General features: G+C 42.1%; 1 protein-coding gene across 1 annotated transcript in view; it reads left to right on the plus strand.

Annotated features, from left to right (window-relative positions):
• Positions 1-13,425, plus strand: part of PGAM5 (PGAM family member 5, mitochondrial serine/threonine protein phosphatase) — a gene marked incomplete at its 5' end in the record, with an annotated part of 18,691 nt that extends 5,266 nt beyond the window's left edge. The window contains 5 exons of the mRNA XM_019507002.1: positions 5,839-6,017; positions 7,511-7,636; positions 8,989-9,077; positions 9,358-9,488; positions 11,628-13,425. Coding sequence (XP_019362547.1) covers positions 5,839-6,017; positions 7,511-7,636; positions 8,989-9,077; positions 9,358-9,488; positions 11,628-11,778 — 676 coding nt within the window. The remainder of the gene's footprint in view (positions 1-5,838; positions 6,018-7,510; positions 7,637-8,988; positions 9,078-9,357; positions 9,489-11,627) is intronic.
• Between the last annotated feature and the right edge of the window lie 529 nt (positions 13,426-13,954).

Raw genomic sequence — 13,954 nt, forward strand, 5'->3', positions numbered from 1 at the left:
CCCGAAGTGGTAGGGTCCGGCCCTGCTTGGGAGAGGCCATGTGGCTGGTGGGGCACTTGAAGGGCTTGTGCTGTGAAGCCGGGGATCTCCTCCCATGTGCTGCTGCTCACTTGGGCAGGAGGAGAAGGGACTGGGTCCCAGGATGCCTGGATTCCACTGGTGGCCCTCAGGGGCCTGTTGGGCAGGTCCTTTGGGGCTCCCCGGTTCTCCTTGCTGGTCTGGAGACTGCGCCCATTTGCAAAGTGCTTTGAGAGCATTAAGTGGAGGCGGCGGAGAGCTCTTGTCCTCAGCATACCCGAAACGCTGGGAGCAGGGTACACAGCTAAACCGCTGCTGGGCCCCCAGGGCTGAGCTGCCAAAAAGATGAACCCAGAAAAATGGCAGGGTAGAAATCCACAATTACCGCCTCTGTTTCCTGGGGCTGCCTGCAGCAATCGCTTTGGGGTTTTCTCGTGGTTCTGAGCTCAAGTGACAAGAGCACTCGGTGGAGTGGCTTTTAAAGATGGGCCTAATGGACTTTTAAAAGGCATGATGCACAGCCAGCTGCACAAGAGACAGGAAAAAATAATCAGTAGATCCTTTGATCCCAGAACACTTTGAGCTCGACGCGGGGGTCTTCTCATTGCCTCCGAAGCATCACAGCCCCTGCGGTGCGCTGTGGTGGCGGGATGGCTCGTGGTATCGCTGCACTCCACAGCCTTAAAGAGAGGATGTCGCAATCAACATAATTAAGATGTGTATATTGGCAGAATTACTTGGGCAGAAATACAATGGTTTATGCCTCTTCAGTAATGTCTGTCTTGGAAGCACCTAAACATTTTGTGGAAATACCTTCTCCATTTCTCATTCAGATAACTCAACACTTCTCCTCCCTGTACGTATCTATCACTTGATCTGTATTGGCCAGTAAAGACAGTCTGCTATCCTTTGGCATAGGATAATCATTAAGTCCCACTGAACCCACTAGCAGAAACTCCTGTAATAAATAATGACTCAAGTGAGTGGTGAAATTTTATTCATCTTTAGGCAAACATTTACCCTGTGATGATAACGCTTTGTTTTAAAAATATCTTTTTTATAGAACTAAAAACCTGTTACTGCTGTTGTGGATGACAAAAAGTTGTGTCTTGGCAAATACTGAGCCTGCTGCTTTGTTTGCCTCTGGAGCATAAATATGCTTAAAGGCTTCTTAGCATTTTTTGAAAAATAATCTCTGGCAAGGCTTTGAACTTAATTTTGTGAAACTCTCTATAGAATTGCCTGCATTCAGCTGACTTATTTAATTATTTTTATTATGCTTTGCTGTTCAAATGTGCAGATATAAGTATTGAGCTTTGGCTCATGTAGCTCCTATCTCACGGAGTTATCCCATCAGAGAGATTTGTATGCCAGACTCCTGTTTTAATAACACTAAATCCAAACTAAGCTTTAGCAGGTGTTTATTGTATAATGCCTAATGTTTTTAATCTGAAACTAAGTCAAATGCCTGCATGAACGGAGCTATGTAGGTCTCATTTTAAAAACCTTAAAAAATAATACTGTCTTTTTTTAAATGCAGTTATTTTGGCAGCACACCTTTGTAAGAGTATCTGGTTTAATTCTTGTGCTGATGAAATTGCTTGACTATTACTTTTTTTTTCAAAATTTGTACACAATATAAATTGATTTCCAAGTATTCCAGACAATCCTGTACCTTTCACTAGTAATCTACTTGACCGTGTAGCCACTACACATTGTTCGCAAACTGGGCCCAGTAGTATGATGCCTCCCTGACATGGAGGGGCTTTCTGTAGGATAAGTTAGATGGACTGGTCCCATCCATTCTTGCTTTCTTTACCCAAATTTACATGACAGGCCCATTATGAACCTCTTTCATTGAGTTCACCAATGTACTCTGACATGGCACCACATTGCTTTACTAAGCCACAAAACTCATCGGATTGTACTGGACTTTGGTTGGATTCAGTACAGCAGTCTGCGGGGTTAACAGATGTATTCCAATTTCAAACCATTTTAAAGGCCGCATAAACAGGAGTTTGGCAACTTGAAGGTCTTAAAATCCTAAATCCATTTGTAATGTGTCTTAATCTTAGGTGGCTCCTCTGAATTGTACTGAAATATTTGGGTGCAAGTCTTTTCTTACTTGTTGAGGAATGACTTTGAAAAGTACATCTTTTTTATCATCAGTTATTTCTGTAACGTCTAGATGATATGTTGCATGATAGGTACTAAATCTAGGTGATAGTCTACTACCCTTGTTAATGTCTGCAGCTAGCTAATTAATTCTGATTAGTTTATGCACTAACTTTTCATTCTCTAATATACTGTGAAAGCTTGTGTTCTCAGACTTCTACAACACTAGCTTAACCACGTGACAAGTGTGCTAGTAACAGGTAGTGCAGCCTTTGCTGTACCTACCCCAGAAGTGTGTTCATTAAATTTAACAAGCAGAGTTAAAGTATAGTTAAGGTTGCTAAATGTGTAATTATACATAGGTATGAAACACAGGACTCTAGTGCCTCTTGGAAGAGCTGACTCCTGCAAACTTAATTCTTGATCATCTCATCTAAGTTTGGGCAGAGATGTAACTATGCATTTTTTTACCAATAGATCTTGAGGCTGGGAGTGGTAGGCTAAATAGATGCAAATTAATTCAGTGGCTTTGTTTTCATCTTTCATATCAATCTGATATTGCGATAAAACTAGTCTACTGCATTGATCTAAATCTGGTTATCTAAAGCAAGCTTGGACTTTTCTCTACTTCCTAGAGAGAGGTACCTGGCAGAGCTGCAGTTTTCTGGGAAATAAAAGTAAGAGCTCTGCTAATGTGAGAAATCTCGTTTAAAGCATCTCATTTCTCTTTAGAGCGTTGTGCTTCAAACTTGCTTGGTAGCTTTGATTCTTGAAGGCAGCACTTTGATCTTAAAACTTTTCAGTGGAGTTCAGCAACTTTTTTTTTGAGACTTGTAAGAGTAGCCATTAGCAGGCATGCCAGCAGGGATTTGCTGCTTTAAAAACTTCCTAGAACAGACTGCATAATTGGTTTCAGTAACATTTAGGCTTTGGGGGTAGTGAATGTGAAAAGGGCAGCAGTTTCAGAATAACCAGTCCTTGCTGTTTTAATCGGGTTGCAGCTGATCATGCCTAGGAGCAAAGATCTGTCCAGTCTCAAACTTAGTAAGGGATTTTGGACAAAGATAGTCCTGTTTCCGATGTGAAAAATGCAATTATTTGTTTTGCAAGCCTTAAAGACAGTAGCTTTTGAAAATGTCTTCTGTATTAAAACCCTCTGAAGATTAATGTAGTACAGAAAATAGCATCGGGTTGCACTCCTTAGTGAGCTTGACACTGAGGTATAACAATGTATGGTAATATCATAATTGTCTGGGGTCTTTACTAGTATAATAAGAAGTACTGGTATATACACGTTCTCCATGGTGAATTGCCCTTCCACAGATTTTTCTGAGCCTGTAACTGCAGATGGCTCTCAAGTTCTGTTTTACCTGTCTATCTTGAATTGATACAGTTCACTGGAAGAAAAAAAGGAAACCCTGTTAAGTACAAAAGAGGACTCTTCTTTGAACAGTAATTTCAGTGGTTTCCCCTTTTAGTGCTTTATTGTAATTTGAAAGGGAATCATTACTGAAACGTCCTATTAAATTGTTTTGGGAGTAACCTTCTTAAAGGCTTAGCAAACTCATTTATTAGGAGGAATGTATATTTTAAATTGAAATAGTGATGCTGACTTTCACTGTGGGTACTTATGACTTAGCTGCTGTTTAACCAAACTGATGGTTTTTTCTTCTCCTGACCAAAGTAGTTTTTATTCTGCCTAAAGGAAGATACTCATGGTAAAATGCTTTAAAAATGCACAGAAGTATGTTTAACTAACAAAACAAAACAAAAAACCCTGAAATAGCAAATCCTGTAATACTGAAGAAAGTAACTGCTCTGCAATCAAGAGCAGATTTCCTTCTGGGGGCTGGGGGTGGAGGAGTGAAAGGACTTCTGTGAGATGGAGAAGAGGATCAGTGCGTATCTGGAGAAGCAGGATCACTGGAAGCTCTGGATAGGGTTGATGGAGTGCGTATTGGTGTCAGGTGCAGGCAAGCAAAGGGGCAGAACTAGCGATAAGCAGGAAGGTTATTCTTTGCCTCTTGTCCTTTTGAGGATGGCTATCAGTTAAGTCTGCAAGACGTGCATGATCTGTGCAAAGAAGGATTAGTGTTCCATGTGGCAGAATGAAGGGGATGATTTACAGTAGCTCTGAGGCAGTGAATACATAATGGAGAATAACGAGAGGCTGTACCGTAATGGAGGGACATGACTGACTGTATGAGGGAAGCACCAAGTGATAATCCTGTATTCGCGTTCCTTGCTGGAAACTGGAGATAGTTGTAATATCTCTGATATGGTGTATTGGTCTCTTGGGGGTCCATGCAGCTTAAATGTCTTGGGAGAAAACTCTGCAGGCAGGAATTGCTGTGTACTAAGTTCTCTGGATCTTTCAACCATTTTCAGTGTATTTCCAGTTTCTAGCTTTGTGTGGTTCGCACTGGCAGAAATCTGGCACCACAATGGTGAAACGGATGGGACAAGATGCATTGCTGAGCATCTCTTGAGTAGTGAAGGAATGATGGGCCATGGGGATCTAAACTGCCTTCTCATCCTCCAGCTTCAAGATTGCAGCATCATCATAAGATGGTGTAAAGAAGAGCACTTGTATGGGAATAGCTTTTCTGTGTAGCTTGTCAGCAGCAGACATGTTATTTATGATGGAATAACTCTTCAACTAGTGCACATGATTTAGTTAGACACTGTTACAGTGCCTAGTTTGGCACAGATTATGCTAATACACTTGGAGTGTACAGGTCAGGCAAATACCTAAGATTTAGAAATGTCATATGAATTTAATGGGCTTCTTTGGGAATCCAAAGACTATTTGTAACACTCACTGAAAAAATCATGCCAGTATCACTCTGGTAAATGCCCTTTCCAGAATACATGTTGCATGTTGAAGATGTGCCCTTAAACCTAGGAGACAAAGGAAATTCAGACTTAAGATGCATCTATTCTCTCCAGCCCTTGACACCTTGAAGTGAAGTAAGCAAAGGCTGGTGAGAACCATTCTTTCACTGCTGCAGCCTTCTGTTTGGTTTATGCAGGAGATTCAATTGGTGGGTAACTTTGGCCATTTAAGTATTGCAGTGTCTTCTGGTACTAATGAAGGGGCTAAGGAGGGTACCATGTACTGTGCTCTGAATTTTCAGTCTTTCAGTATCCAAATGATACCTTGAATGCTAATTGAATGTTAATTTAGTACAGCAGAGGGCGGGGGGAAGGAGTGAGAGTAAATGGGATGCAATGAAATGCTTGAGGATGCTGTAGAGAATGGCGTTCTTGCCTGCAGGTGTTTGTTAGCCAGTGCTTCTAGCAAACTGTTTCAACAGATGATTAGAATGACTGCACAAATATCTGTTTGTGCCCTTACACTGGTTGCTAGGTACTAGGTCATTTTCCTGCCAATCCTGTTTCATTGGCTGGAAGCTAAATGAACTATTTCCTTCCCCCTCCTGCCTGCCCCCACAAACCCAGAAATATACTTAAGGCAGAAATTGACATTTTGCTGCCTTGAACTGGCATTGTCTGCTTTTCTTGCTAATTCTGTGGCAGCCTGTGAATCGTGTTGCTGAATGTGTTGGCTGCTGTAAACAGAGAAAATAACTTTAGCTGCACCAGATACTGGAACTAACAGAGAGATGGAGTCTACAGTTAAGAAGCATGCTTGCTCGCCTTTCCTTCTGCCATGTTTAAATGTATTCCTTCCAATATTTTTAGACGCGAACCACTGGCTCTTGTTAACCTGAAAAAGAAAAATGAAGAGACTGGGGAAGAAGAGCTTGCCTCTCGCCTGAATCACTGCAAAGCAAAAGCTACCAGGCACATATTTCTTATCCGCCATTCTCAGTACAACTTGGACGGCCGAGCCGATAAGGACAAAACTTTGACCCCCCTGGGTATGTGACTATCAGCGTGTTGGATTGTACACCTTGCACTGAGAAAGCTCTCTTGCTCTATCACTGACCTGAATTGTTAAATCAGCTGATTCTACTCTGGATCCCTTTGCCGGCTTCCTAGCCTGCAGCCTTGGATCCTTTTAAACATACGTGGGCACTTCAGTAAGCTTGTTCCTCCCATTATGATTCCTATAAAATATACTTGGGCATGTATCAAACATGCCTTTGCATGAGTAGCAGTCATATCTTAAATCCAGTATGAAGTTTTAACTTCTCTCGAGATTTTTGAGCTACTTTCAGTGTACTTGGCTTATTTAAATGTCCTTTGTCTGAGATTTTGAACTAAAATGCAGATCAGTGTGATTGTCTTTATTGTGACAAACTCAGAAAAAGCATTCATCCCTTCACCTCTCTGCCCCCGCTTTTTTGGGGTGGGTGGGAGGGGGGCTTCTGTTTTGGGCCCAACCTTCTATTATGGCAGTATTTCATGCAGCTGAGGTCACAGAATGAAATCTGTCTTTTTTTTCTTTCCATTGGTGTGTTCATAGTCAGGGAAAGAAGGATACGTGCTTCTTGCTGCTTCCTAATTTCTATTGATGCACCTGGGAATAGTACTAATAAATTTTCATTTGTTGAAATGAGAATACCCACTGTTTGTATATTAAAACTAATTAACCTATGCTTGGCAAATACTTATGCCTAGGTATCAAATGAAATAGCACTGACTAACTGCTTCATTTAAGAGTGCCAATTTCATTAGCACAAGCACATTGACACTTTTACTTTGAGGAGGCAAGAGCTTTCCTTAGAGTGGTGCTTGAGGTGCAGAAGATGTGGTGCCAAAAATGTTGATGCTCTGGGTTTTACTAGCTTTTAATTTACATTTTAAAACAGATTAAAGTGGCTTTAAATAGAGACAGCCTCAGAGAGCAGCTCAAATGGGGCAAGTTCTTGGCCCTAAATTGTCTGGCTTTATGCCTTTTGGGTGAGCTACTTCAGTTCTGTATTCTTCCATCTATCTACATGCAAGATGGGGATAGATAATTTCCTACTACCCCTGAGTGCTGTGGATTTCCGAGAGTAACTTACTACCACTGTATGGGCTGATGCATACTTCTGTGGCTGTTATTTCAAGAAAGGCTATTGGACACACACTCTCTTCTGCACTCCCAAGAATGTAGGGGTGCTGGCAAACTGGCCACCTGCTTGTGGAAACAGGGAGGGTAACTAGATTGCCATAGAATATTTCTCAATGAAATGGAAGGGGATAGTACAAATATGTACTGGAGTTTTATAGCCTGCAAACTTGGTCTGAATTGGTAGTGATGCTACCAAAGGTACTTCTAATGTATCCTTTCCAGCCAGTGATATGAATCATAGTCAATGGTAGAAGAAATGGATGAAGTATTATTTGTACTTAGCATCTTACAGACACTTTGAAGGCTATTTCTGCAAATACCAGCAACTTACTATGTAGCTAATATCACTTTAAGGTCGTGAACAGGCTGACTTGACTGGGCACAGGCTGGCAAGCTTGGGGTTGAAATTTGATAAGATTATCCACTCCTCCATGACCAGAGCTACGGAAACAACAGAAATCATCAGTAAATATCTTCCAGGTAAGTGGTTTGAGAGCATTGTGTCATTTTGTGATTTCTTGTCATGTGCAGTTTAGTTGACGTGCAGGCTGATGGACAAAGGTCTAGCAAATAGTTTGGGATTGGGAGTGTCTGCTTCTGCCCCTGTGGTCTTGGTACCAGAGTACTGAAAGGGAGAAAATGATAACTTCTGCCTTGAGAGTATGTAGGAATAGCTACAGGACTGCTACTACTCTGATGGCAGGAAGTGGATGCACCAGAAAACCTGATATACTTTAGGCTAGAGAAAGGCAAAGGTGGCACATTGAAAGGTGCTATGCAGTTTGACTACCTGTATACAGCAGTGGGAGTACTTGGTCCCAAACTCTAAATTATCTTGGTGGCAAAAGTGCCCAATTTATTCACACAAGTATGTGAGCAAAATGCACAAACCGTTATGATCATCACCAGATCCTGATAGACTGAATTTTTTTTTCAGGAATCTGTCTAATAGTCATAAAGTCCAACTTGGAATATAGATTAATGGCATTTGACTGCAGATTAGAAGTGGCCTGCCAAAAATTGGAAGTTGAGGAAGGGAAGAGAAGTGAAAAGTGGTGAATTTAAGTTTATCTGTAGTCCCTGAGCATAGGTCTAATAATCCTCCAAGCAGCATCTTCCAAGTAGAACAGAGCCTTTCTTCAGACTAAAGCAGCATTTTTCAACCTGTGAGTTGTGACCCAAAAGTGGAAAATTAGGTTGCAAGAATATTTGAAAGGGTTGTGGACAAACTGTAAAAATGGATCAACAAACTTTTTAAAACTGGATTTATTTATTTATTTATTTTTTGAGAGAGAAAAATGTGGGAAACCATGTCCTTCCCCTTGCAGGCTGTCAGAGTTCGAGCCTGCAAGGGGCTGCTTAGTGGGGCCCCCCGGCCCCATTTCCCATCCCCTACCCCACACACTGGAGGGCTGGGGCCTGGGGGTGGGGGCAGTGCGTCAGGAGTGAGGGGCACTGGGTTGGGATTGGCCATCAGTGTTTACAAATGAGTCCTGGTACAAAAAAGGCTGAGAACCACTGGACTAAAGGAGGTCAAATTTTAGAATCCAATATTAACATGTATTTAGAAAGGGAAGTCTTTGCCTGCTCTCAATACTTGATCTCAATTCCAGTAGACAAAAGGGTGCAAGAGGGAATGTCTCTGCTATTGGAAGTTATCAAACATCCTTAATGGGAAGCCATATAAACCTAAATGTTCAGATTTTGCTTATGACCTAATGGCTTCTTTGAATATAGAACATGAAGAAATGTAATTTATCTCCTCCTGACTAAAATTATGAGCCTGTTTGTATTGGCCTATGAAGTAATGATTCCTTCTCTTTAATTTCCAGGGGTCAAAAAAATTAGCACTGATCTGCTGAGAGAGGGAGCTCCTATAGAACCAGATCCTCCAATCTCTCACTGGAAGCCGGAAGCTGTGGTAAATTTTTATATACAATATGTCTTTGGGCATATTTCATGCAGGTCTTTAATAACTGTACTTTTTGTATTGCTTGTGTGCAGGCCATCTGCTAGGCCTCCTATGATCCCATACCTTTTTCTTCTCTAAGCACATACGATATTTGTCCATACCTTAAATTCTCCTTAGTAGTCTCATGCAGGTTTTGAAGCTGAACTACCTTCTGACCCTTCAGAAGGTACCAGTAATGACCTGTGCTGGTATGATCTGTGTTTAATGACAAACTCTTTGTTATCAGCAGTATTACGAAGATGGGGCTCGCATTGAGGCTGCCTTCCGAAATTACATTCATAGAGCCGATGCAAAGCAAGAAGAAGATAGCTATGAAATCTTTGTCTGCCATGCAAATGTGATCCGCTACATAGTTTGCAGGTAATTGTGACGCAACGAAGATTCATCTGCACAATTAAAAGATTTCTGCTAAAATTGGTTTAGTGCATTGTGGCGTTAGGCCATCATAGCTAGGAAATTGCTTGAATTTTGAGCAGGGTGAAGGTGAATAGTGAGGATAAGTGCTACACTGAGCAGCTGTTCCTACATCATGATGGGATTAAGCTGCAGATATGAAAACGGGATTTAAAATGTGACTGTTCGCAGGGATCATAGTAAAATAGGGCTGAAGGGACTTCACAAGCTCATCTAATCCAGCTCCCTGCTCAAAGCAGAATCATCCCTGACTAAACCATCCCAAAGCGGGTATCTTAACTGGCTATTCAAAGCTTTCAGAGATGGAGACTCTACAGTTTCTCCAGATAGCTTGTTCCAGTGCTTGATCACCCTCAGTGGTTAATGCTTGACCATTCCTGCTGAATGATTGTGAAGTAAAAAGAGAAAGATCTCCCAAAGGTCACTGGGAATTGAAACCCATTTCTAGGTCTCAGGTACTAGTGGTGTCTTATGCTTCTCCAGCCCCGGCACCCCCTAAATATGGATTGTTGCAGAGAAAACTAATCAGATAGGATTGGCAGAGTGACAGGGAACTGCTGTCTCCTGCTCATTGGCTATACACATGCATCTCATTGGTGTCTTTCTTTCTGAACTTGATCTCAAGATCAGTAGTTCATGCTGCCTTAACAGTCCTAACTCCTATTGTGGGAACAGATCATGGCTCTCATAGCTAAATGAACACATCTTGTAATAGCATTTAAGGTTGAATGAAAGTTGGGGAGCTTCTGGTATTGGGGCACAGCTGGTAAATCTGTTGTGGTGGGAGGGAAGGGTGGGGGCAGATCAACACCCTCCACGGTGAGGGAGGGGGCAGGGGCAGGTACTGCCCAGCCAAGGCAGGACGTGGGATGGAGTCATGGCTTGTTGGGGTGGGGGGCGTGTGGCTTCTGCTGCTGCACACATCCTGGGAGGGAATGCGGGGGGGGATGTGCCTCTGGATCTGTTCAGGGCAGGCAGGCTGGAGCTGGGGCTATGCTAGACTCTTCCTGGCAGGGGCTAGGCCCAGGGTGGGCGGCAGCGGTGCTGGGAGGGGGCTATGGAAGTGGCTGCAGCCACCCTAAATCTTGTAGCCCCCTGGAATGCTGCTCCCAGTGCTGCTGCTGCCCACCTGGCACAGCCCCGATTCAACATGCAGCCATTTATCGGCCATATTATTGGCCACTTGAGGCTGATTTCCAATGCAGCCAATATTTCTTTATATCAGTACCGATCTGCTATTGGACCAATGTATCAGTGCGCCTCTACTTTTCATTGCAGTGCTAATAATTACTTGACAATGTCTGTTTTCACTCCTGGAATAAGCTATTTTCCTGAAGTGTTCCGTGTGTATGGTTTGTTTGGGGTTTTTTTGTTTGGTTTGTTTGCTTTTTTTACTTCTGGTTTCCCAAAGTTCTCTGAATTTACTCTCTTCTTCCCCCCCCTCCACCTCTCTACAGCTCTTAACTCCAGGTCCTGACCTGACTGTGCCTACCCCTGCTTTCCCTTTGTTCCCTCCTTGCCCTTGTTTTCGAGATCTAATTTAATAATAGCTCAACTTCAATTCTGTGTGGTGATATCCTGTAGAAAACTCTTGTGCAATAGTCAGTTTTGACTCATGTTGACAATAAGTCTGAGATGAAGTAGTCCAAGTTATAGCTTTTTCAAAAGCAGTTTTGCAAGTGCGTGAGGGAGGAGAAGACAAAACTCAATTTGAAAAAAGTTAGACCTGCAAGTGTGTCTACCATTCAGTACTTGCAGTACATGTTCTGGTTACAGTGGCACAGACTTGCCAGTAGGAGCTTGCATCTTCACTGCTATCACTGATGCTAATTTAAATTAAAATTCTTTTTGCTGTTGCCTTTCTTTCCTGCACCTTTCACTTGTAGGCATGGAGCTACAGTACCATGGCTCTAGGCAGGAGATTTTGCATGTAAACTGTTTGATGCACAGCTTTACTGGGGTAGACGTTTCCATCTAGCAGAGAAGAAAATGACACTAGAGCTACCAGCTGCATGCTCATCTTCATATTTGGTTACAGATTAACTATACCTATTTTTTTTTTTTTTTTTGCCTCCCACCCAATAGAGCATTACAGTTCCCCCCAGAAGGCTGGCTTCGGATGTCCCTAAACAATGGCAGTATAACGCACTTGGTGATCCGTCCTAATGGAAGAGTGGCACTTCGAACACTTGGTGACACAGGATTCATGCCTCCGGAGAAAATCACACGCACCTGAATTAGTATTATTGATGGCCATTCTGGAGCTACCTCTAGTCTCTGCACTAGTATGTTCAGCTACAGTACCACTAGATTTGTTTGTAATACCAGGTGTGATGCTGTTAAAATTGTATTCTAACTTCCTGCCTCCACACATGCCATGCCTGCCTTTCAGTCTAGAAAAGAAGAAATTCCATTTTATGTATGGAAGAGATAAAGTTGCTCACTTAAATCCAGCAACCTTGCTCTGAGCTATGAAGCATGGAAAGACTTAATGATTTTGTTCCCAGTACAACCAAGCATGCCAACTGCCTGGCTGTAGAGTGAAAGGTCCTCTTCCCTCTTTAACCAGAGCTTGGGTTTTTTCCAAGGACTTTGTTTTCCTTGTAGTAAGGAGCAAAATGTGCAGATCCTGCTGAGAGCATCCTCTATCACACTAAGCTTGATATTGAAGACAAGCAAAGCTGCTTAACTCTTGCAGAAGACATGGATGATTTGTGTAGAAGTTCTGCTGTACAGATGTGAGTGGCTGTGCTTTCAGTGCTATAGAGGGATAGTTGCACGACTCTTCTGCTTGTTGAAGTCTTGTACACATCAGTGTGCTTGGTGGTAGGTATATTTGAAAGAAGGATCTGCATTATGTTTACAGTGGAGCTTCAGTGCTGTATTAACTGCTGTCCAAGTTCAGCATTTTCCCCCTTCTCAGGAAAAAGCTATTTTAAATAATGTTTGTTTAAGCAACAGTCTCTAACACTGCTATTATCTCAAGTCAGCTTACGCTATGGAAGTGACTAGGGAACATAGGTAATCTTCTGTAATAGTAGAAATGGAAGAAAAGGGTAAGGACAAATAGTAATGTTGCAGGCTCTTTCTCCAGGCAGATGCTAGCTAGAGAAGACCTAGGGGAAGGGAGGTGCTGAAGAGAGACTCGCTCGCTCCTTCCCTCCCCTCCCCAGTAGGTTTTATGTAACTTTAGTTTTTTCCTTGCCTTTCACAGGCAGATTAACTGTGCTGGCAGAAGCCTCTTTCAGGGTAGGAAAAAGCATCTTAGGGAGAGAGCAGCCAGTGACAAAGTTAAATCGCTGCTTGTCAATGGCAAGTTAAAGGGATTATAGACACTCACACTCCAGAACCTTCTAGGGGAATATGTTCAGGCAAAAAGTTCATGTACTTTTATACAAAACTAAAGCTGGTATTCAAGGGTGATGCAGCACACGCTCTATTCCCTTCAGGGTGTCTGAAAGGTGGCAGACATGGACCAGATAAATGCTTAGGGTGCTGAAAGCTGCCATGTACCAAAAACTAGGGTCCCTTAACTTAGCCGGGTGATGGCAGAATCCATCAAGCCTGAGATTTTCCTTTTTAAAAATCTTTTTAATTAGTTTATTCAGCTCTTTCTCCATTGGCAGCTATCCAAAACTTTTAATCATGGAAGTCATTCTCTAGGAACTCATGCAGCTGAAACCATAAGCTTGATGCAAAATACTGTGCAACACAGATGCCAGTTCAATAAAACTGGGACTAGCAGAGCAGCTAAATCCTGCAGGAGAAAAATGCACATGGGGGAAACTAAATGTGGGGTTGTTAATCAATGCAAGAAACTGTAATTTATCTACTTTGTTGGCTTTTTAACCGTTTTGAATAAAAATAACTGGTCTGGCTCTTAGTGGTTTAATTTGTGGTGTTTGGCACTAGGAGCTATACAGTAACATTCCAGAAATGGTTAGGCTAGGATTACTCTTCAAACTCTACCATGGTCATGAAAGTGGCATTGTAACTACTGCCATGGATTCAAGGAGTATATTTTCTCTTTTTTAATGGGCTGAAGTAAAACTTTACCCCTAAAGTCTCTTTTTATGGGCAAAAAGTTTCCTAGAATATATTTAATATCCCACATTATCCTTTTGAGTAAAGCTGTGGGGTTTGGTGGAACTTAATGGCTTAAAATGATTAGTGCATGGATAGGTTAATTGGTACACTGTGTATGAGGAAGTATTACACTTCTGTCTAGTCTTTTGATCCATTCGGTGAATTGCATATCATCTGTTTTACTACTGTATTCATAATTTGGCAGGTAAGTACACCTGCCATCTTCAAAGCAGAAGGGCAGTTTTCACTCTCCAAGAAAAATGGGCAGCTTGCCTATCCCACCATAGCTGCAGCAACTAAATATAACACAGCATCTTTGGCTATTT

The sequence above is a fragment of the Gavialis gangeticus genome, unplaced genomic scaffold, assembly GCF_001723915.1.
Source record: "Gavialis gangeticus isolate Ggan-Ray unplaced genomic scaffold, GavGan_comp1, whole genome shotgun sequence".
Taxonomy (NCBI): domain Eukaryota; kingdom Metazoa; phylum Chordata; order Crocodylia; family Gavialidae; genus Gavialis; species Gavialis gangeticus.